The sequence below is a fragment of the Pygoscelis adeliae genome, unplaced genomic scaffold (assembly GCF_000699105.1).
Source record: "Pygoscelis adeliae isolate BGI_AS28 unplaced genomic scaffold, ASM69910v1 Scaffold87, whole genome shotgun sequence".
NCBI lineage: Eukaryota > Metazoa > Chordata > Aves > Sphenisciformes > Spheniscidae > Pygoscelis > Pygoscelis adeliae.
The window spans coordinates 95,448-120,580 of NW_008825098.1; the positions used below are offsets into that span (position 1 = coordinate 95,448).

At 43.6% G+C, this 25,133-nt stretch overlaps 1 protein-coding gene across 1 annotated transcript in view; it reads right to left on the reverse strand.

Moving 5' to 3' along the window:
- UNC5C (unc-5 homolog C (C. elegans)) overlaps positions 1 to 25,133 on the reverse strand; it is a 100,647-nt gene that overhangs the window by 35,089 nt on the left and 40,425 nt on the right. Inside the window, exons 5-7 of the mRNA XM_009327068.1 lie at positions 17,310 to 17,490; positions 15,025 to 15,192; positions 13,561 to 13,725 (exon numbers count right to left, since the gene is read on the reverse strand). Coding sequence (XP_009325343.1) covers positions 13,561 to 13,725; positions 15,025 to 15,192; positions 17,310 to 17,490 — 514 coding nt within the window. The remainder of the gene's footprint in view (positions 1 to 13,560; positions 13,726 to 15,024; positions 15,193 to 17,309; positions 17,491 to 25,133) is intronic.

Sequence of the window (25,133 nt, forward strand, 5' to 3'; positions counted from 1 at the left end):
ACCCATGCTGGAGCAGTTTGTGAAGAACTGCAGCCCATGGGAAGGACTCACATTGGAGAATTTCATGGAGGACTGTCTCCCGTGGGAGGGACCCCACGCTGGAGCAGGAGAAGAGTGTGAGGAGTCCTCCCCTTGAGGAAGAAGGAGCGGCAGAGACAACGTGTGATGAACTGACCACAACCCCCATTCCCCATCCCCCTGCGCTGCTGGTGGGGAGGAGGTAGAGAATTCAGGAGTAAAGTTAAGCCCGGGAAGAAGGAGGGGTGGGGGGAAGGTGTTTTAAGATTTGGTTTTATTTCTCATTACCCTCCTCTGATTTGATTGTAATAAAATAGATTAATTTTCCCCAAGTCGAGTCTGTTTTGCCCGTGACGGTAATTGGTGAATGATCTCCCTGTCCTTATCTTGGCCCACGAGCCTTTCGTTATATTTTCTCTCCCCTGTCCAGCTGAGGAGGGGAGTGATAGAGTGGCTTTGGTGGGCACCTGGCATCCAGCCAAGGTCAACCCACCACACCAAAGCAAGAAGAGCTGCTTTTTGATGATGGTGTTTTTTTTCTGAGACATCATGGGATAGACTATATTGCCTGTAATATCTATTTAAGACTTTATTTCACAGCAATGATTCCAGCCTTATAATTGCTTTTAGAAATATTATGTTCTTACATTAATTTATTTGGTACTTTGATGTAAGTTCACCTATGTGTACTCTCAACACGCATACTCAATCTTTCGTAATAACTGTTTCCTACTTCTACTAGTGTACTCCAGGTATTGGTCATAAAAAGTCAGGCGAGCGACTTCCGAGGGCTTGAGTGAGTGCTCAGCAAGTCTGGGCATTAATTCACAGTACCCTAGTTACACCCCACTTACTCCCCAGATGAACGCTGAGGCCCATATTCAGTCAACCTCAATTTCAGCTATAGCCTTATGCCCAATATTTCCTTTGGCAACATGTCTCTGGAGACCAAGAGGCAGCCAGCAGGAAATACAAGGCACAAGGACAAGGTGGAATTTAAGCTGACTGCATCTCTGAACACCTTTTTGCCTTGTACTCAAATCCACTGGGAAAGTGAGGATGTCTCTCTGCACTTCATGTGCTCCGGCATGTTCTCGGGGGAGCTGGCATGGGGCAGCATGCATCCCCCGGCTCTGCATCACCCACGGAGCTCGAGCTCACCCACGCAGAGCCAGAGAGGCTATTCCTCTCTCCTTACGTTGCATTTCAGCTGGCAAGTTTTGCATTCAAGGTTGTGCGTCATTCCTGTCCCCAGCTCCATGATCTAGCAACTGCCACTCAACGGGCACAAGGGACTGGATTAGCTGTGATATTATTGAAAGCATTCTCTCCTCCCGAGACAATGGAAATCCAAATTCAAGTCTTTTCAGCAAAGTAAACAAGCGTGGTCCTCAAATACTCTAAAAGAAATCTACCTCATTGCAACCTCTTCATAGACACTGTTTGTCACAAATACTTATTTGCATCTTACAAGTTTGCATAGATTCTCTTACTGATAACTACGGAGAGCATCCTTGCAGCTACATAAGAGTGTCACCAATTTCTTCAGCAGAAATGTTTTGTGTATGTATTCAAAGGCATATCTATTAAAATAGGAGGATGAGGCGAGGATACTGCTTGCTGTTTCCATTAGCCTCACAAACCTACACGCTTAGTAAAGTGTGCTTGATTTTATTCTGTGCGTGCTGCGAGCTGAACAAAGCACCCAACTCCAGCCAACTGTTTCTGTGCAAACATAGCCTGGCTTGCACAAGTGTCTGCGAGGACACATTTTCAGCCTGAAAAACATGTGTTTTTTACATAGAAGGAAGGCATGGTGGAGGTGGAAGGGTTAAGGGCTGCTGAGTGAGATGCCATGCATTTGAGACATGGGCGTGCCAATTTTTTGCTGAGGGACAAGAGTCATAGCTGACCAACCTGGCTGTAGATGGATAGGTGGCCACTCCTCCCGCATGTAAAGTCCTTGTTGAGCTGACGGCACTACACAAGCTAGGCTGGGGTGGTCATACAACCCTGTTTGCTCACAGTATGTGGGCAGGCTCCCCTGGCTGAAGCTAGCAGAGACCTTACCTTGGGTTGACTTTCAGCATCCCAGCCCAGCTGGCAACCCCAGCTGGCCAAATGCCAGCTCCATTTGCATTTGCAAATTAAGCACATTTGTTGGACATCACTCAAACATGGCAACTACAGATGCCTTCTGCCATTTGGGCAGGACTTTTTAGAATAAAACTACTTTTAAACACTCCTTTGTCATGAAAGCGCTCTTCCAAAAGGGAGCCGGCATTGCAGTGGCAACAGTAAGGGGAAGGCTTGCAGCCATGCGCTGGTGGTGGTGGCTGGGCAGGAGGTAGGGTTATTGCCATGCTCCCAGCACCAGAGCACAGGTATTGCTTTAGAAAGTTGGCATTCACATTGGTCCCTCTGAGTACGCCTTCAAACAATGAGAGAGGACATTTTCATCAGATAATGATGCAAACCTGCTGGGATTAGTAACTGAAATAATGAAGAATGACTTCCCTCCTCTCTTCAAAGTAACTGCAGTGAAAAGAGATCTTTTTCTTATGTTTTTTTTTTTCCTCCTTGTATCAACAGCACTGCTTGGCAAGTACCTGAGGGTCTTCTACCAGGATCATCAAAATTTTTAATGAGGGTGAATTTAGAAAGGTGCTGGTGGATTTGACTCTGGGAAGGCTGCTGAGGCTGCTGACTCACATTCGGAGCAGCTGGTTTCACAGTGAGCTACTTGCTTTGAGAAAAGTAATTTAAACTTCTTCCTACAGCTTGTTGGGAAATGTACATTTTCAAAGGGGCTTTTGATGTTTTGTTGTGTAACTTAGTGCTGGATGAGTAAAACAGTAATAATCATACTTTACACTTGCGTAGTCCCTTCTGTTCGAGGCTCTCAGAGGCATACCAAAAGCGAATACTTATTTCCCTCATTTTACAGGTACCTCACCCTATGTCATACCTGGAGAATCAGTGGGAGGCTTGGGTTAATGCACAGAAATTGCACCACTGTAATTGCAAGGTAAATGCATTCATTAAAAAGCCTTTAATTAAGTTGATGTTTCTCCATGCATTCTACTTTACATTCCACTTTAGGCTTGTAAATACATCTTTTGTCCCTGCGGAAGTGCTTCTATTAAGTGTTAAAGGTGGGCCTTTTTTTAACTAACATAATTACACTAGCACAAATCCTTTGTACAAATGCAGAGGTATCATTATAAAGGTGCATTACGTAGGCATTGCCTATTCTTTTTCTATAAAGCATGCAAAGAGCAATTTAAGCACCTTTATAATGATGTAACACAGTGAGAAGAGCGAAGAAGGGTGAATATGTCAGACTGTACTGAAAAGATAAACCAGTCCAATGTTGGTATATAGAAAAGACTTCAGCAGGCTTTTTATCAATTTAGTTTAACTGAATTTCAGCATCAGTCGCACTTGCGCTGATTTGGTGAATTGTGTCCATTTAACTAAATAGATTTTCAAGCTCATTTAATTTATTTGGTGCATTTAGTGAAGGCAGATGATCCTCAAATGCTGGAAGTCCAGCCTGAGCATTCTGGTCCCACATGCCTTGCTCTGACCTTCTGGAAACACATTTGTGCCAGAGACCACAGGAGACTCAACGGCTGGTCTCTGTGGCTGAATGGCCTTCAGCGTATCTCCGTGTGTGGGATCATCTGCCTTAGGGGGTTAGCTTTGACAAATAGGCAGGCTGACCCTTTTTACAGCATGAATTCATCTGCTGCGATTTTCCTTGGGAGGAGTACATAAACTTTCTGCCAAGTTGGGGAAAAATGAAGCGTTTGGGAATGGAAGAATCTCAGACCTATGAAAGATAATTGTGCAGACATTATGGCACTGACTCCCTTGAGACTGAAATTGAAACAGAGTGTCACCAAATAGTCACCAAAACAACTTTTCTAAGCTCTTTTTTCCGCTGCAGAAGAATCTACCCGTCAGCCTATTCATGAGCATATATAGGACACACATGGTGCTCAGACTGGGAACTCAACATCATGACCACGGGCACCCTGAAATCCTGTGTTTGATTTTACCTAGAAAGCCCTGGGAATATACTGCCTTGGCCTGCAAACAGGTATGTTTTAAAGACAACTTTTATCCCTGTGGTATAAAACACTAGGTCACGGCTTCATACAGAGTGAACTTTGTAACTGGCTCTCCTTTTTGGTCCTTAATAGATTTTGCTAGCTTTCTAGTCATGCTGAATTTGTATTAATGGATATAAATTTTAGAGTGAATTGATCAGATTATGAAAATATTTTATTCTGTTGCTTGCAGAAAATAAAATCTTCACATAAGAGAGAAAGAAAAATTCCCAGTTTTCCATTTGTATTTTCCCCAGCTACTTTCTCTCTTCCCAGCAAGTAACTAGGTAAGATGGTGGAGTAGCTGAAGGTGATCTTTCCGGTCACATATTCACTAGGGCTTATGCACTTCAGGTCATATTTACAAAAATATTTACAATTATCCTGCAAAGAAATTGCTTTATACCATTAGCTGCTGAGGTCACAGTTAATGATACATATTTTGAGACTGTATCAAGGTCAGTAAGAGTTGGAGACATGAACTTTCATTTAATAAAGTGAAGATTGCACAAAGCACGCCATAACTGCTTGTTTCTTTAATGCATCGCATTTTAATCTGGCACCACTTGCTTCTGATCTATAAATGCTCTTTATCCTCTACGTAGCAGTTTCAAAAGGAGCTAAGGTCACGTAATTATGTGGCCCTTTTGAAAGCCTAGCCACATGACATGTCTCAATAACATCCTGTCGCAATGAACTCAACAGGTTGAGCATAATATATTCTAACAGCACTTTCCCCCTTTTGGCTCCAAAGTCAATGCCCTTAAATTGCCTATAAGAAAAGAAGAGGGCACACATTCAACTGCTGCCTTTCTTTCTCTACTTTGATGGCTTTATCCAGTGTAGCGACACTGAAGTAGGAATAAGCTCTTGCTGGCAACTGGCTCTGAACCACAGAGCTATGATGGACAGATGAACAGAGACTAATTCTCACATGTAGATACCTAAAATTTGAAGGAAGCAGTTCTCAGATGATTTAAAGTAGGTATGTGGTGCATCGTGACATAAGAGTTGACCGAAACAACCCTTTGTTTCTCTGTGATATATAGACATCAGATGAGTTCCTGTATTTAATAACTCAAAGCCAACAAGCTGGTCATTTTCCTATACCAGTCCCAAACAACATGGACCCAGTGGCTTCTGTTCTTAATTGCCATGATGAGGTCTTTTTTCAACATGAATTCAGTTATCGTCCTCTTTTCCCCAGCTCCAGTGGCTCAGAATTTTATTTAAAATCTTTGCGCTTGGCTGAAATTTTCTATAATCAGTCTCAGTCTCAGAAATTATCCTGAAAAGTTTGAATAAAATTAGGTTAAGAACCCTAATAAATTTTTTTTGTTTGGTTTTGTTTTGTTGATTTTTGAGTTCAATGGATCTCAACGGGTAAAAAGAAAAGTATATATTGCTCTTTCCAAATTCCAGGTTCTAGAAATTCAGCTTCTCTCCCTTTTCCTGTAAAATGCCATTCTCAATTCAAAGTCAGCCCAGTTTCAGATTTTGTAAAACTCTGTACTCCTGGGAAGAGACATCCAGCAATTCTAAATTCTGAATTCCATTATAAAGAGACATTTTTGAGACAAAAAGGCACATGCCCCTGCAGTGTTTGCAGTGCCGTGACTGTAGCAGTGACCTAGCATTACTAGTCCTGTTTCCATCTCATGCCTCCTTTTGCCTCACCTAGTTCACCATCACCTCTCAGCAATCCTACAGCTATCACCAGCTTGCTGAGTTTCTTTATTATTTTTAAAGGAAGTTCTAGATGATCAATACAGTGTGCAAAGGCTCAAAGCTTTCAAAAGACACTTTCTAAAAAGACTTTCAAGGGCTTTCAAAATGTTAATTCAGATGCATTGCAATGCTATAGGTTTCCATCTAGTCCCCATGATGGACAAACAGTCACATATTCTCATGTTAGGAGAAGGAATTTAGGAGACTTAATTTGACATTCAGGAGTTTTAAATTGCTCCGTGCAGGCCCCACTGTCTGGAGACCGCGACTGCACAAGCAAGTAAATACTGGAAATACTGGAAGTATTTCATTTTCTACAAGGGGGCAGACTTAACAGTACAAGAGCAACCTTCGAGTAAACCCCGCATTCTGACTGTTTATTTAGTAAGGCTTCATGTTCAGTTAAAGTGTTGCTAATGCAGATTTACCACAGGAGAAATATTAACAATAATCTTTGAATTGTAATTGCTATTAATTGTTTCTCTCCCCTGGAACTCTAGCACATACAGAAGAAGATGTGATATCTTATACCTTATTTGTGGTGGTTAAAAATTAAAAAAAAACAACAACAAACAAAGTCCCTGGAGCCGCAAAAAACTCTCAGACAGAACGTGCCCAGCTTCTTCCCGTATTTGCTATTCTAAAGAAAGAGCTTCATGTCTGCAGTAATGATGCTGAAGGTCAGATATGATATCAGGCATCCCAGAGGTAATGCACAGTAATTTATTTTCCTTCTAAAGGACTAATTATTGGCCTGTTCAGGGTGGGCTAATACACAGGGAGCTTGAGGTTTTGTGACTGATTATTTACTTGGCTATTATCTCAGATCTTTCCTGAGCAGGTAGGTTAAATGGGGAGTCTCTCTTGTTCTGTCCTTGAACAGGAGTTTATGATATTCTATAATTAAGATTGCCACTATGTTTTCATTTTAAATTAGATTCCTGACATTTTGTTAACACTGTTAGAAAGGTCTTGCCTGAGTTTAAACATGCATGTCATTTATATGGGGGTGGGGAAAGATGGAAGAGTAGGATAACTTGTTGCTAAAAGCTGATGTGGATTAGAATAGCTGATTTTGACAGTATGCAATCTTTTACAGTTAAGGATTTTGACCTTTTGGCTAAATCTTATGTCAGTCTTTAGTATCTTAGAAGCACAGAACCTTAACATTGGGTTTGTTATGCATGTTTGACAGCAAAAGAAAACACATGTCTAGCATTGCAATTTGCTAGATTGTGTATTTGCAAATTCCATGTTTGCAATGACTGAATGTTAAATAGACTTCCTGGGGTTTGCTTTGTTTTGCAGTTGTAGTGGCACAAGAGCAAACGGGTTACAGGGAGAGCTGAAAGAAGGACATGGGGCAGCACTGAAGAGGGCACACATGGCAAAAAACAAGATGAAGGAAGGGACAGCTGGGAGGGGATCTAGAAGGGGGATCGAAACTGTCAGGGCTGCTGGGAAAAAGTCTTGTGGAAAGCATGAGTTATCCACATGGATGTTCAGTGACACGGATCGAAATCTTTGGCAGGTCTATAAGCTCACAGGTAAGGTAACTTGTATTCTCTGGCTCTCTGGCTTGTAGCCTCAAAAATCCCCGAGACTCTAGAATCGGTTGATCAGCTCAGTGTTCATTTCCCAAACTATAGAAACTTCCTTCCCCAACATGAATTTTCATTTAAGGATGCTGCCAATGTTTTTGTTAGCCCTTCATGTAGAACACAGATTTAGAAATAGAGCGCGCTGAGTTTTACTCCTGATCCTGTCACTAACTCCATGATGAGCCTTGGGCTGCTCATGTAACCTCACTCTGCCTGACACCCTGCCAGGAAAGCGAAAATCACAAAATATACCCACCTTTGTACATGGTAAGGAAAATATAAACACTCATTATTGTCACTGTATGGTTGGTGTTTTTTCCACGATGAAGTTAATGTATCAGTTAGACTTTATTATAAGCTTGCATTTTTCTTTGATCTGAGTAACTTTTTTTTTTTTTAATGTGCAGAGGAATAAGGAAGAATAAAAGAAAAACCCAAGGGAATTAAGAAGAATGAAAATTATAGATGGACAAGGTTGGGTTTTTTCTCCTCTCTGCATGGCTATAATATTTTTTAATTAGTTGAGATTTTTCAAAACAGCCTAGAGATCTTAGAGCACTTGCCTTTCATTAAAATTAATGTGGAGGTGGCTTTTTCTGAACTGACTGGGGTAAGACACAGCGATTTACTGGGTTCTGCTTGTAGCTCTGCACTTCCGTTCTCTCCCAACACTTTTATCTGCTTTGAGCAGTAGGTTTTCTAGGCGAGAGCTCTCAGTTGCAGGGGGCCCACCAGAGCGTGGACGCTTCTCAGCTGGGGATTTCTCATGTTGCTACAATACAAATAAAGACGAGTCGTAACTCTGAGATGTGTGCGTAAACTCCCTTGGCTGCTACATCATTACATAGTAGTTGTTGGGTTAAAAACACAATAACGCATCATATCAAATAACAGTATTACAGAAAACTTCCTCTAGGAACAGATGAGATGCATTCTTGAAATGAATGAAACTCCCCCTGCAAGGGCTCAGTGAAACAGGCCAGGTGGCTAAATCATTATGCTGACAGACTAAACGTATTGGAAGTTCTCTCTTGACCCACATGCTCTTAATAAAAGGTTTTATTTCATTCCTTTGCACACACAGGCTTCTGTTGCAGTCTCCCTTGAGAGAGCTTTGCTTACCTCCTGGAGTCTGGAAAACATTCCCCTGCTCTTTGCACACTAATCTGCTCTGGAGGACCAGAGGTCCTCATCAAACTGCTCTGCCCTCTAATTCTTCCCTGAATGCCTGCTTTCAAAACAAGCCAAAAAGGGAAATGAATGCTTATTCCATCAGAGGTTCTGGCATGTTACATTAAACAAGCAGGGCATGTGCAGAATATATTTGTTGCGGGAAGAAAGAGATGTTAGCATCAGGTTAATCTTGCTTTCTACTCGAGATCTATATGTAAACAGGCACAAGACTGGAAAAGGGCAGCAGTTAACTGTTTTGTGCACAAGCATGACAAACTGCATCTTTTTCACTCCCTTAGGCACTATCATTGTTAAGAGGGAACCTTATGAACTTCCTACCGCCTTTCAGACAAGGATTTCAAAGCGCTTGGGAAATATAGATTTGCCGTCATCATTTCACATCAATTCACTCTCGACTAGAAGGCAGCCTTTTTTTAACAAGGAATGGAATTACTAGTCTGATAATAACATCTTCACCATGGTATAGGTGCCTTTTCCTCAAGTGGTGTATCCGCTATTTGAATTTCCAAGTACTTAAGCTACGTGCAGGGAGAGAACCAAAGTGACCCAAGAGTTAGTCCAGAGCGTTGTCTGGAATGACGGGTGAAGACGTTTTGAATCTTCTCTTCCATTCTTTAAGTGATAGTAGCACATCTCAGTCTTTTCATGCTCATTTATTTAAATCCAAAGCAACAACGGAAAAGTCCACACTGGACCTGATGACACTTGGCAATGATTCACAAGTGGAAATTTCCTTTTGGCCTTATTCAGTGATGGATTTGTATTCCATATTGTGTGACAGTATAAAGTGAACAGTTTTCACTACACAGAGCAACAGTACTATTTATGTAACTATATAATCCATAGTCCTCAAGCGACAACGTATGCTTCGGTATTACCTTGCTGCTGTAAGATAGCTAGCCCTGTGTTTTGGAAAAAACTGAAAGCACAACTTAGCCAGCCTTTTATGAAAAGCCACTGTGGTCTACTAAAGCTGAGAGTGAGCTGAAGAAGGGGCACTGGTTGTCTCCCTCTGACCGTGCTAGTGCCGACCCTGCGCATCACAGGCATGATTTCAGAGAAGACCAACGGCTTTACCAGCATGCTCAGGCACCGACCTCACGCCTATGGACTTCCTGTACTTGCTTATTCAGGACAGGGAGAATACAGATCTGAACACTGTCACTTCAGATCCTCAACAGAAAGGACACAGGTGACATGCTCTGAGCATGACAGCTGCACATCACAACTCACGTAACGAGCCTTCAACATAACCATGCAACACAGCTAACTCTCTTCATAGGTTGTCCACCTCTTCCTGATTACCAGCAGCATTTCACACACAATGCAAAGCAGCGTTTGGCCCACCAGGGACTTTTAGCATCTGTTTGGTACCATACACATGACCTCGCAGTCATTCCAGATTGGGCCCAGCAAAACACTTCCCCTTGTACTTTGCTTTAAACATATTTGTGATCTAGTGAAGGGAACTACTTGTGCTGAAGTTTGAGCTGGCAGTGGAGTGCTTTGCTTTCTTAGTCCCCACACAGAACGCCCACCAAAGTCATTAGGTGGGATGAGTGGAGGGCTAATGGCAGTGTTTCAGTTTACAGCGATCCCCTGTGAGATGCAGTGCGTGCCTTTAAAAGTGTCGTTCCTTGCACTTAAGTATTTACCACAGTACTCATACTTCAAATGGGAAATAATGCAACTATGGAGGCAATAATGCAACTAGTGTGGGTGGTAACCAGCCAATTCTTCTTACACCTACAGCATATTTTGTTCCAGAAGATCATATTAATGCTATTACAGGAATTACAAAATTGTTATAATGGGACCTGCTAAGCAATATTTTGTATTTGGAAACTTAAAATAGTAATGACCGCCCTAAATTTTCACTACAGCTGCTTTTCTTCTTCAATTCAGCCTGCTGTCTCTCTGCAGGCTCTCTAGTTTAATGACTGTTCATCCTTTCATGTTAGCAGAAAAATACTAACTACTGGATAAGGGAGTGTATGTGTGTACTAGCAAGATCATTAGTCTGCATAAATGTGACAGCAGAGTTGCACAAGAAATGCCACAGTTAGTGGTAAGCACTAACTACAGCTTTGGGTGTAAAATACTGTAATTACAAGGGATGGAGAAAGCTCCACAGTTTTTATCCCCACAGAAATCGATAGTGGTGCAGACTGCTGCTCTTTGCTGGAGCAGGGGCAGTCTGATGAAAGAGCTTATTGATTTATCCAGCTGATGCTACTGTAGTGAATAATAGACTGGAAGAGAAAGGGCTTGTAAATTAGACTCGTTCAATCCAACATTTTCCAGGATATCTTTTATGTACAGCTGTATAGAGATATGTATTTACAAGTGGGTTTTTGTCAAAGCAACAGCCCAGTGACTCCTGGCAAGAGGGTCTGTCTACAGTCTGTCAACTACACTCATGGTACTAAAGTCAACCTTCAAGCTCTCACTAAAGACTGACACTGAGGAGGAAGCACCAGGGCACCTAGAGCAGGATTTGGCTATGGTGCAGGTAAGCACCTGGCCAACACATCTCCCGGAGGGCTACGGCCACAGAGGAAAGGTGGCCATGGCTCCCCCCATGCCACCTATGCCATGACAGACCCACTGGCATGAAGATGTTGGAAAAGTCTGCTGTGGATCCACAGGTCCCCAGGCTAGGAGAAATGTCAGTGCCAAGTCAGTCCCCACCAGCCTCAAACAAGGTGGAAAGAAGCATGGTGTTTAAGGAATGAAAGGAGTCCTGTATTTCTTCTTAGCTCAGCAGGTAGATCTGCTATGAATCTAGATCCACACCAGCAAAAATGTTAGTGTTCAGATTGGTTTTGCATAAACTGAGAAGGAGAAAGAAAAAAAAAAGAGAGAGAGAGCGCAGCAGGCACACTGCCACCAAGTACAGCAAATCAATCTTCTCAGCAGTGATGGATCAGGGAGCAGGACTGTAAGTTTTACAGGTATATGAAACCCCACGAGTATAAAGACACCATTAAAACACTGCCATTAAATTCTAACACTGAAGGATGATCACAGGCCCTGGAGCCAAGCAGGTCAATATGTGACTGTATATTTTTCATTACCATTTTTTAGATACATATATATGAAGCAGAATAGGATTCACAACAGCCTCACCCTCTCTCCCGCTGAAGACCTCTGCTTTATACTCAGCATCCACTTTCACAAATAAAATGCAATATACCATCAACAGATAAATGAGATCCCTACAGGGCTTTTATTCTGCTGTTCCATTATATCTACTTTTCCACAAGATTTCTGCTTAAATGGCTCTCTTTATGCACATACACAAAGATGACATACACCTGTCTAAATATAATCCAATAGTGAAGAGCTCTTCTGTATGGGGAAATGTATCTTTTCTTCCTAATTTACCATAGTGACTTATTCACACCGCTGGAGCTAGGGGTACATTAGCTTCCCCACTATAAAAGTCACCAAGGTGTTATACAGTAAGATGTGGCTGGATTTTTTTTTTCTTTCTATCTTTAGAAAAGAAAAAGAGAGGAGCTCTGAATCTCACCTTTCTGTCTTCCCCATAAAAACAAATGTTTTGAGGAATTACAGCTTTATAGGCTGCTGACATTGACTAATGGTTTTTAAAGTGATGAAAGTGTTTGTGCGAGCCACGCTGAAGAAGCCTTTTTTGTAAATCTGGGAAACCTCAGAGCAAACGGCCATGCTGTGCCACAGGGTAGCTCAGAGATAGCTGCCAGCACAGTAGCCACCTATATGGCACTTATTCAAGAAGTAGACCTATTTATTAGTTAGTAGTGTCACTTTTCTGTCATTGTGACTATTTCAGTCAAAAGTAACCTGCCTCAGAGAATAAAAATTCCTGACTCCTTTTTCATGACAGAAATGCTTTTTTTTTTACTTTTTAAACACAGAGGTTGAAGTTAAACTTGGCCAGAAATTCTTCTTTAGTAGGAAGATATTTAATGTTAAATCAAAGCATTTTATGATTTGGACACATAGATACCGGCTAGTTACAGCCACAACTCTTTGGGCAACAGAGAGCTGAGGCTCAACAGAGAAGTACTGCAGAGAGACAGGATGAAGGAACAGGAGAAAGGTGTATGTGAGGATTTTGGCTCGGGTTATTGTGCTAACGAAATGTGAAAGGAAGTTTCAATGCACCGGCAGAACAGAGAAGACCTCATTTTTGAGAAGGGATGGGGTGCAGAGAAGACTAATTGTTCGTCAGCATATGTCAGAATCACACTAAAAGCCTACTTTTTTTTACTTCTCGCCCTTATTAGTCACAAAGGCAGGACCATGGTGTGAATAGGCGCAGGACGAATAGACTTCAGTGCTAGAGCTGATCTTCATGAGGCTGCAGCATGCTGATAACTGAAGTTTGCATAGGCACTGCATGGATACAGGGTACCTCTTTCTACTACAGGGCACCCCGAATTCAAAAAGGGGCATAACTACTATATGTAGAAAGACATGCACCCGTCGTTCCTGACAGTAAGAAGCCACAAGCTGATTTGCTTTGCCAAGTTTACTCTTTTGAAAATGCTGGCTTTGCCCTAAACCCTCTACTTTTCATTTGCATTGCCGTAAGAGTCACTGCTAAGCTTCCCAGGACAGATGCTGAGCCGGTATTAGAGAGAAGAGCTGTTTGGTGGGGAGGGCAGGGGGGAGAGGGCTCTGTTATGAGACTTTCTAATTCTTCACTGCTCAACTTCATAAACCTCAGACAGTATTACATCCATCTTCAGGGAAGAAGAGTGGGGTGTCCAGACTGGTGAGAACTGGATTTACTCATTTCTCCATCCTACAAATGATTCTGCGACTTTAGGTCATTGATGCTGATCTGCAGCTATTGCAGGTTTTTCTGTGGCCACATATATCTCAGATCCCAGAGGCATCACAGCAGCACTTACCCTGCATGCAGAGCCCATCGGTGCAGTTCTTGGACTGCAGCACCAGCCCCTCGCAGTCCTTCCCTCCATTCTTCGGTGCCGGGGCTGTGCACTCCCTCCGGCGCCAGTGGGTGCACTCTGTGCCGCAGGTGGACCACTTGCTCCAGGATGTCCACTTGCCATCCACTGAGACAAGGAAAGGACATGACTTGTTAGGGGGTACATAAAAGTGAGACTGAGCGAGAGCAATGCATGTCTCGGCACAAGCCAGCCTGCAACTCCCGGCCACTCCCAGCAAAGCAGAAGGATCGTCAGTCTGCTCTTCTTAAAGTCCTATTTCTGGCGTGTAAAAGCACATTTGGTCTCCCTCTCCTTTCTCTCTGCCCCAGACCCATTTCTGCTCTTTCTTCCCCCTTTTATTAACTTGTCAGCAGTTTATCTGTGCTCAAAGTGTACAAGAAAATGAACAACAAGTTGGAGATCTGTAATTTTTTTTTTTTTGGCATTTTTAAACACAGAGGTTAAAGTTAAACTTGGCCAGAAATTCTTCTTTAGTAGGAAGATATGTAATGTTAAATATTTTCTATTAAAAGAAATATCTAGAGGTACTGATCTATTTCACATGAGCAGAATCAGGAATGTGTTTAGCGCCTTTCAAAATCCTGCAAATCATTTTCAAAAGCACTAAATTGAACAGCTGCAGAACAAACAATGAAATTGTTCCAGTGACACAGCCTGACCCAGGAGTCTGTCACTTGAAATAGCGACCTGAGATGAAATTTCAGCTTTTAAGTTTCACCCACCACTAAGATCCGGAGTTGGATGGCCAAACTTCACAAGCTAAAGACAACCCCACTGCCATCGATTCGAGTGGGACTGCAGAGGTAGGAAAGCACTGGACAATAGGAAAAACGGCAGAACTTTTCTCACAGAAAAGCCACCAACTACCTTGCGTGTCCTGAAGCAATTTTGTATTTTTCAGTTTACATTTAAATACCTTTTAGAGGTATGCATACACATCTCTTTCCAGTATAAACATCTTTGTATTTGAAGTCAGGTAAACACGCGCCTCAAATTTAACATCCATACCCCAGATGCTCCACTTGCTGTGACAGCTGGACTGAACAGACATTGCAAATATATTTACACCACAGTTTCTTTCTATATTCAAGTTTCAGTCCTTCTCCAGAGCTTTCAACCTTGATCTCCTACAATTTGAAGCTCTGAATGTCCCCCAAATCACCTGAATTACCAGGGCTGAGACACCGGTGCAAGCTGCATCCAAAAGTGGGTCTGAATCCTCTGCTGCTTGATATAATGTGCTCACTATTTTATCTACTTACATAATATAATTTCATATTCATTCACTGAAATGTTGGATTTATTAATAAAGAGAAGGAGGCTTTTGTAACTAATAGTCTTCTCCTGAAATGACTGGTGACAGACAAACTATTTATCTAGGGCTATGTACTGTTCATACTGAACCTGGACACAGAGTGGTGCAAGCTATTTTCTGAACACTCTGGCCCTCGCAGAAGGCACCACCGTTGAGTGGGGCAGGATTGGTGCAGGTCCTCGTACGCTTCTGAAAACCTCTCCCACATCGGCTGTTACACACTGACCACTCAGTCCAGGTAGACCAGCCTCCGTTCACTGAAAAGCAAGAGAGAAGGAGTATGATCACGTAAGCAAGCCATCCTGTTCAGCCCAAAGGCACCTGTGGCTCTGTGTCATGCTGCCTCCGACAGCGGTCACAAGTGATGGCTGGGAAGAGCACGAGAAGCAACACTGAACAGACACAAACCCACGTCTCCAACATACGGAATGTACAGCATGCCAGAAGTCATTGTACAAGTCAAAGAAATGCTGACGCTGACTGAAAAACACCATTTGATGACGATTACAGCTGGCAGGTGACCTGCCTTCTCCTGAAAACTGAGCTGACCCAGTACTAAGCACCTGGCGGCATGTGTGGCATGGCCAAAATCTCTGCAGGTTCAGAGAGCACCCACAGCTCTGCCAGCCAGGAGCTTGCACTCTGAAAGCTGCACCATTTCCAAATGGAGATAACCTGCACTCCAGCTCATTCTCAGATGTACCCATCATCTATGCATGCTGAGAGACCCCCATGCTTTGATTAGAAATCGGTAATTTTCTTTCCCTTTCTTTCCAGAAGGTGATTTCAGGATGTCAGGACAACTTCACTGACCCCTCTGTGGACATAGCTGGTGCATATGAATGTCTCGGCACTTCCATAAGAGATATGTAAGCTGAATTCACACTGAATACATTTTTATTATTGGACTTTGGGAAGATATTTATCTCTGGGAAGATATTTGTGTTGACTCTTTTTCACCCACCTCAGTTTCTGGGATAGATAAATGGATGAAAAAGGAGCTGTGCTGCTCTATGTAATAATATCGTCGCCAGGGTATGGATAACATACTAACTGCTCAGATTCCTTAAACCCAAATGTTTGTGATATGACACAACCCTTAAGCAGCTCTGGTAGCAAACCCCATAAAAATGGCTGCTCCCCTACATATGTCTCTCGACTGCACTGTTGAAAAAAATGCTGTATATGTATGAGGAAGAGTTGCAGTATGCCTCCATCTTTATGTTTCTGCATTCATCACAGTCACAAAACACAGTGCTCTTGCATGGTCCATCCCTCAATATCATAAACACTGCTAATCAACTCAATTCAGTCAGTTTTCTATAAAAACTGAACTAAAAGGCCCTCATTGTAACTTCAGGGAAGCAACTGCTTACAATTAAATCTAACTGCTACCCTGAATATGAAATGAATATTAGGGATAATCATAGGGATTTTTTCCTACTTGTCTATCCTATAATTAAGCTGATTGTAAGGAACACCAGGACAGTCAGCTGGCACATTGTCAGAGCAGGTTTTGTTCTGGTGGATACCCCCGCCTGGGACGTATCGGGCAGTAACTTTGCAGGGGCAAAGGCTCGGACTGGTGGGACAGAGTTGCAGCGCAACACAGCCTGGAAGAGACCCCAGGAGGGCATCTCATCTGGTCCCTCCCCAGCCAAAGCACGGCCATCCTCAATATCAGAGCAAGGCTGCAGATGCGGACACAGAATAATGTTATCCCATGCTTCGTATTCCCCTGATGTTTATTTTTAAGCTAGGCTGCGTGCCTATGAACTGCAGTCCCAGACTGCTTTGCTACTTTGCCCCTGACATCAGAGTATGTTTTGGAAGTAGACACCAAAAATAAGTTTATTTAAAGAGATCTAAGAAGGTGGAAGATTCTGCTGTGCTGTGACACTCTTACCAGTACCTGGAAGCACAAACTTCCTTTCAGTTTTACTTTTATTTCTGAAAAGTGACACTAAGAATGTGAAATGCGTTGGTAGAAAGCAATGCCTTGGACGCGCCTGCTGGAGGAAGTGCCCTAATGGCTCCTTGCTGCATCCAGATGGCGTGTGTTACGGCAACGGGAGCAACCTCCTTCTCTTCAGTGAGGCAACCGGCTGTTTGTGTAGGTGCCTGTTCCTCCTTGAATGCCGTTGTCTGTCACCAATAAGCCAAGATATCAGATCTGTACTTCGGAGTATTTTTGGTAATGAACCCTGACTGCAGTCGCTGCATACGGCTGCGAGTCAACAGGCAGCACAGGCGGCCCAGCCTGGTCACTCACCACAGGAAGAGTTGCATACAGGCATTTTGCACCCCCCACCTGTCCCACCGCTTGCTTTGAGCGTGCGTCCATCCATGTGCACCAGGACGAGACATCACTTACCATAGACAATCACAGTCGCTGTGGTGCTTTTCCTTTTGGCCACAATGTTTTTGGCGACACAAGTGTAATTGGCTGTGTCAGAAAGCCGGGCTTGCTTAATGATCAGGTTGTGATCGATGGTGATGTAAAAATTTCGGTCTTCCACGGGATCAATCACCTCTTCGTTCTTCAGCCACTCCACCTTAGGGTTTCAAAGGGCGAGAGGGAAGGCAGTGAGTCAGCACCAGGTCACACCACAACGGGCACAGTATCTGTGGTTACATTGCTCATCCCAGAAAGCGCAACAAGTCAAGCCACATCACAAAGGACTCACCTGAGGCATGCTGCCAACTGAAACAAAACACCACGGCAGAAATGCAGGAGAACACCCTTCATGCCTACCCTTTCCTTCAGGTCCCTTTCACTCCCACCTGCCCACACAACAGCTGTCTTGCCTTGCCTTGAAAATATCAACGCATTTTCAAAGGCTGCCAGCTACTGTACAGAGACAAATAGCTAATCTATGTTTTCAGAGTCTGAGGCAAGGGATAAGGAAGGAATGATACCTTAGGACCATATCTACCAACAGAAAATTCCCTTACAACATCAGAAACCCTAAACAGCAGAGATCTCATCCATCCTTTTGTATGTCTTGTCTAATTAGGCAGTTAATAATGCAGTAACCTTGTATGTACCTGCCTTGGGTCTAACACAATGAGGCCTTATACCAGAGTAGGTCACACACTAATTACAAACACGCCAATGATGTTTTTAAGTATACATGCACTCACATGTACATGCATGTTATTGTTTTGCTGCAATCAGGATTAAACAAAATAGAGACAGTTACCAAGGAAATAGGGAATCACAAAAACTACATCAGTGCTTATTTTTCCCTTTTCTTTATGTAAGCTATATTTTATTTTAATAAAGCGTGATTTTCTTGGTTACACAGAAAAATATTTTCATATGTGATTTTTAATCTAGACAATATTCTCTTTATTGCCTTCCTAAAGAAACACCCTATTATATCCCAGCTGACTGCTGTGAGCCACCCTAATATAATTTGGCTGCAAATCTAGTAGCTTGTTTTCATTTGAACTGAGCGTGCTCTGAAGGATGGGACTGGGGCCCTGGATGGATCAAAGCCGGGCCTTCGTCTCACTGGATCACCTCAGCTTGTGCCCAGGATTTAATTAAAGGAAGAAAAACATAAACACAATCAACCTACCGGACCCGCGAGGTGCTAACTGCCAAGACCTGCTCTCACAACCCCCACTTTTCCAAAGACATTTGAGGAACTGCCCAAGCATCAACATACCCCAAAACCAACAGAGAACCTGCTCTCTGGAGACAGACGTACAGACTGCCCTGAGCTGTGGGGAGAAAACCAATGGCCTCTCCCGGTGTTAAACACAGAGGGCTTGATTCATCCCCGGACAGAACCGGTCCAACAGTGCAAGACCAGCACTGGCAGATGTGGGCTTGGATTCAAGCTGCCCACCATCTGCTCCCCATCTTTAGCTCTACTTTAAGCAGCTGCAGCTCCCCTACCCCAGTTTGGGTGGATGTGCATCAGGTGTGAGCTGCTTCCAAAGACGTACACCTTAGTGAATGTAAAGCCGCTGCCCTGAGGAAGGCTTGATTTAAACCCTTCACTCCCACAGCAGATTGCTGCAGTATGTGGTAGCCTCACAACCATCGATACTGTATAGCTTAAAATCGGTGGTGCAAAAAGGGCTGTGGAAATGGATACGTGTGTCTGCGAGGAACAGGGAAGGAAGAAAAAAGACATAAAACTTTGGAGGCTGTGTTTCTGTCACTACAACATTCATGTTTTACCATGGAAGATACAAGCTCTTAGTCAATAACGTGGTTTTCCTTGCCAGGATGACTAAAATTGTTCTTCCTCCTTTCTTGAATCCTAATAGGTATTAGGTATAATCAAGACAGACAGATTCCTGTTCAGTCAATGGCAATGTTTAGCTCCTTCCTCACCCGCAGGTCAAGTCTGCATGCATCCCAGACTGAAAAACAAGCCAGAAGCTTACCTCTCCACCAGTGGTAGGCTGCCACTTAACCCCTGCCTCTCACACAAACAAAATGTCTTTCCTGGTTTTTAATATCATTATTTATTTCTGGGATGGAGTACAGACTTGTGTCAGGATTCTAAAAGATGCTACACGTGCTGCCACAGCTGGGCACGTATCACCTTCAAATCCACCCATACTTTTCCTGTGCTCTGCTCATTGAGGACATCAGGACATCAGTGAAGACAGGACTACAGGCTACATGGTCTAAGGCTCAGTCCAAAATGTTTCTGGTACACCCATCCGATCACATACTCTAGCAGCCCTCAGCACTATGCATGGCTCCACGCTCCACACAGTTCTCTTTTTCCAGTACTCTGCAACACTTTCTCTCTCCACAAAAACACACACATGCATATTCAGTCTGGGTCTCAGCTGATTAGACAAAATTAAAGCTATGAACACTAAATTCCCTGTCATCCCTGCAAAAACACCGAAGATGATATGAAAACAGGAGTTGCCAATATCAGAAAAAAAAGATACTCTCTACAATTCAGTATACTGCCTCTGGCTCTTCACCAAATCTCTTAGGAAAAAGATCCTTTTCACCTAATGGCTCACAGAATTTGCTAACAATAAAACGTTAAATTTGCAGAACAACAGGATGTCTTTTTTTCTGAAAAATCTGTTTTGCCAGTACATCAGTACTGTATGTGCATATCTAAACCCCATCTCTTTTACAAGATATCTCTTTAATACATCTAATTCAGTCTTCTTCTGGCATCCAGGTTTTTATGATGTCGTGAGTCTGTTCATGTTGCAAACTGTAATGTTGTCAAATCTGAAGGGAGGAACTGATGGATGATTTGACAAGAGGCAAGAGTCTCCTTTCATACACGTTTTACCCATCAGTAGAGCAACAGAAAAAAGAGCACACCCCTCCAGTGGTTGTGTTTTCTCTCTCAGTCCTTGTAGAAATGGTAACTAATTAAACGCCCTACAACATGTAAATGAGACTTTTGTTGGTACTTATTTTCAGTTACTAACGGTCTCATTTTGTCTGGTGCAGGTGACTGCAGTGCTCAGCACCTCCAAACCTCAGATTTATTTTTTTGAGGTAACCAGAATAGGTGGGAGCAGGGTTGTTCTGTCACGTAAGTAGGAAGAGATCAGGTGTCAAATACAAAAGAGATGAGAACAAAGTGGAACGAGACAGTGTGATTTACGAATGACAAGTATGCAAACTGTTATTACAGGAGTTAAAAGCAACAATCTCTTTTGATGCTATGTCATTCCCCAAGGCACAGCCCCCTCGCTGAAGTAGGCTGTTAATCCAGTCAATGCAGAAACTTATCATGAATTTAATTCTGCTGCCTGGATAACGGTGACTGGTGCCCTGGGGAAACCACCATGCTTGCAAGATGCTGACGGATGAGGCACTGGACATTTATGTGCCAGAGACCTGCACCCCTCCGGGCGAGCAGACAGAGGGGCAGCAGGATACCCATGGGCATTTCAAAGTGCACAAGATGCCTGTCTTCAGGGTCATACCAAATCACGCCCTCATAGCTCCGTTTTTCAACTCTCTGGAGAAGACGTTTCTAGAGTAGATGTTTGCTTTTGCCTAAATATTGAGGATGTATATTTACTAGCTATAGTCACAATGATTCTTGATCAGGTACCTAGCTCTATTTATTCAATTAAATCAGGCATGTCCCACCAACTGTTATTAATAAACGTACAGATGGCTGTGCATATACATAGAAAAAGCCTGGGCATCAGTTTTTCCTTATCATAACAGAAATCATTTAATTGGCAACAATACTGCCATGAAGGATGGGGTAAGTGTTCCCTTGTGGAGATGACAGCTATGGAAAATTACAACAACATGCAACTGTTTTTTCTTACATACCAGCCCCCTGGAACAAAGCAGGCACAAAATCCCCATTTCTTTTTTCAGTTTTCCACTCAAGAAGGTATTTTTGTCATATGTTTGCAAACTCACTAGCAAAAGAAGGCCCCTCTGTACAGGTGTGAGCACACTGAATGAAATCCTGACTCACAGCAACTGCGGATGCTTAGAAGGTGGAGCACGCCTGAAGTCAGCTACTTTTTGGTCAGCGTTCCTTAGTGCTCTGGATGTAATTTGCAGGGCAGTGAGGCACGTGGCTCCTGCCAGCTGTGCTGGATCTACACATCCAGTGCTGCTAACACGCTGGCAAGCCTGCCACGAGACTGAGCCATCCCCACGACTGGCAGAGGAAGCGCACGATCCAAGGCGGCTGTAATTTAGAGCAATGTACCTTGTAGCGTCTTTTCTGTCATCCCGCTCCCCAGTGAGAGACAGATGTGTTGTCGCTAATTATTCGCTGATTGGTATCGGGAGATACATTAACATAATTGGCACATTTGTTCTAATTAACAGAGGGAACCTGCCACATGCCACCCAACATGAAAAGCGAGACCATCAGCAAGAACAGAAATCCACAATCACTGCCCCGGCTGTACCTTGGAGCTGCAGCCAGACCTGTGCTGCTGCAGGATGTTTCCAGCAGCAGCCTGAAATAAGGCAGCACATGCAGGGACTAAGACTTGCAAAGCCAGGCCAGACTTCTGTGCAGACTAAATGAACACAGGGAACATAAATCACACAAGCGATTACATATGCAGGAAAACCTATTACGGAAGCTAATTGCTGACACAAATTTAGCCATGCCAAGTTACTAGCATTACTAGACACTTAAATCTCTTGGCACACTTGCATGTGTGTGACTCCTTGAGAATCTGGTAGAGCGACAGCACATCTGCTCCAAAAAAACCCCCAAGAATGGAAAAGGGATACAAGCTCATCTAGATCCTCCCCTCCTGATCGTACGAGTCATTCCTTACACCTCTCGCAATCTCAAGAGGAAAGTCAGCAGGGTGCAAGTCCTGTATCCTGGTCTCTCATTGCCTCTACCACACCAACCTGCCCTAGAGTCATCTTCAGAGCAGAGAGCACCTGCCAAAAACAGCAAGTCTTCTACCCTCTAGGCACAGGCAAAGCCCTCCGGTGCCCATGAGTGCAATTCTCCAGAAGAAACAAGATGCAAACGGCTGGGAGCAGCGAGATATTTGCCTCAATAAAAGGCGATTTAGGATTCTGGGAGGTGAGGCCATTGCACTCCTGCCTTCCCCGTGCCTGGCCGATGTGGCAGGATCACTCTTCATCTGGTCTCCCAACCATGATGGCGTTGCGGCTGGTGTTCTCTGCAGCCATGCCAACCGGTCACAGCGGCACCGCTCACCTTGCTGCAGTCAATGCTGAGCTCGCATCGCCTCCAAGAGCCACAGGGAAATCACAGCTCCCCTGCTTCACCTGAATTGTAACAACAGACACGCATCCCATGCCGTATTGATAGTAAGGGCACACATACACATGCCAGTAAGAATAAAACATTTGTGAAACTAACTACTCATTTGGACACAGTACAAGATGCCCAAGTGAGACTGAGAAAACTTTAGCAGTTTTCATACGGGCTATTGAGCCAGCAGCTATTTCAGGTACCTTGAGACTTGAGTGCCTCTTTGAAGAATATTATTTGATTTTTGGATTTGGTTTCAAATACACACTTTCATCCCAGCAACTGCCTGCTGAAGAGGGTGCTGTCCTCCATGTACTACTTGCCGGAAATAGATTTTGTACCTGTTTAAGGTTAATAAAAAAGCAAAAAAACCCAGTGGTCTCCAAAGAGGCTGAAATTACAGCTATGAGAGACTGCAAAACACATATTGAGAATGAGACAGCAAAGGCAAACCACTGTAACATTTTGTTCAGTTGCTGCTACTGTGCTTCTGCTGCCAATAAGGGGAATTTGCATTCCCGCTGTGGAAACACTTCCTTAACTGCACACATATCCAGCTTTCTGCTTGAGTACTAAAATCTACACAGGGTGTACATACAGCTGCTGGATGTCTCCGGCCCTATTACAGCTTTGCTTTATGCACAACGGGGAAGTGAAGCCTCAGAGAAGAAACTTCAAAGGCTGAGGTGGACTGGTAGCAGCAGATGGAGAACTTTATTTCACAGACCCTCAAATTCAAATACAGATCACGGCATTATCAACCAAAAACCACAGTGGCTGCCATGTGGCCACCAGGAGTTGCTGGGCTTCCTTTCCCACCTGAAAGAGGGGCTTGAGCTGGAGGTCCCATGGCTCGTGTGTTGGTTGGCACTTTTGGCACCACAAGGGTATGTGGGCTCCCCAGTCCCTGAAGCAACTGGGAGGGGTCTGTTTGGAAACAGCTTTAAACAAATCACCAATGTGACGTCTGCGGTTCTTTGGTTGGATGGATAGATGGATCTCATTCTTCAGAGCACAGAGCTATATGCTTTTCAGGATCATTAAATTCAATAAGGGAACAGGATGTTGGGGGGTGGCTGCCGTCCCTGAGGACAGCCCCTTTCCCATTCTCCCTGAAAGTTGCATAGTGCCTGTTGTCGTACAGACAACTCCTCCTACCAGTTTTAAAAGGCATACAGGATTTTGGCCAGGTTACACTTTTTAGTGAAAGAAAAGCATCAGCTCTAGAAGCACACAGAAATTCCTGAGCAAAACCTAGCAAAACCTGATCAAACGACTCTTGAGTGACAGCTGATGTGTGTTCTGCTGACTGCATTTTGGAAATACTCCGTTAAAACATGGGAGCATCATAATTCTTCATGCCTAAGGTGAGCACTGCATCTGAAGAAGTTACTGCCAGAGGAACTAACCAAGGCACACACTATCACTGGGTGACCGAGGGTGCTGGTAAGAACCAGGGGCTTTGCAAAGCCCTGCCGGCGGTAACTCTTACACTTCAGGAACCACAAGGCCTGTTGGCTATAGGGAGCAAGAATCAGTCGGTGTCAAAGTAGGACCTGATGGACTAATCTTGTAGGCGTACAGAATAGTATCTCCAGGGTGAGGAGCTATCTTCTCTAAGAGGAAAGTTGGGAGGTATTCCCATCTACCTCATCAAAAAATGCAGCTAAAAGCTGTCCCCCACACTGCGCATCTTCCAAAAAAATGTGTAAGGTAAAATGCTGCTCTTTCTGAGCACAGCCTGAAGAAGTTTGTGTTAGCTAAACCAGCATCCCAGAGCCATCTTCGCTGCAAAAAGCAAGCTGTAGAGGGGATAAGCTAGCGGGGTTCATGTCAATGCTCTTGTAGAAAACCTCCCGTTGTAATATTTGATGGAGGAACTAGAAACCTGACCGTTCTCCAGTCCCACAGATCATCCTTGCCTGTGGTCAGATCCAATCATACAGCAACTTGATTAACTTAGGAGCACGCTCTGCCCTCACTTACATCAGCATCAATAGAACTGCACTGGAAAGGAAAAGTATAGGGGTAGATCCCATAGAAAATTCGGGTCTCAAAAAACTCAGTCCTGCAAGAAGACATGCGCGTCTTGGCATGGGTTTCTGCACTGTGGAAATGAACTGGTAGGAAATATAAAAATAAGGCCACCTAATAAGCTAGCAGTCAGTATATTTCCCAGGAAAGCACAAGACCCAAATGCAAACCTATCCTTAAGCAGGGGGTTGTAACCTACCTCTCACGCTTCTCAAAAGAGTGCCCTGATCACCCACCAGTAGATTGGGGTGTAGAAAGTATGTAAAAAGGAACAGAAATGTATGGGACCAGACACTGACAACTATGGGGAGCTTTATCCCATACTTTTGGAGAAGGACAGGCCTGCATTGCCACATCTTACCCAGTGGCTCTCCAGGGCAAAATAACTGAGCAGTCCTCATTCATTTTGGGCTGTGCTCCTTCTGCACACAAACCCG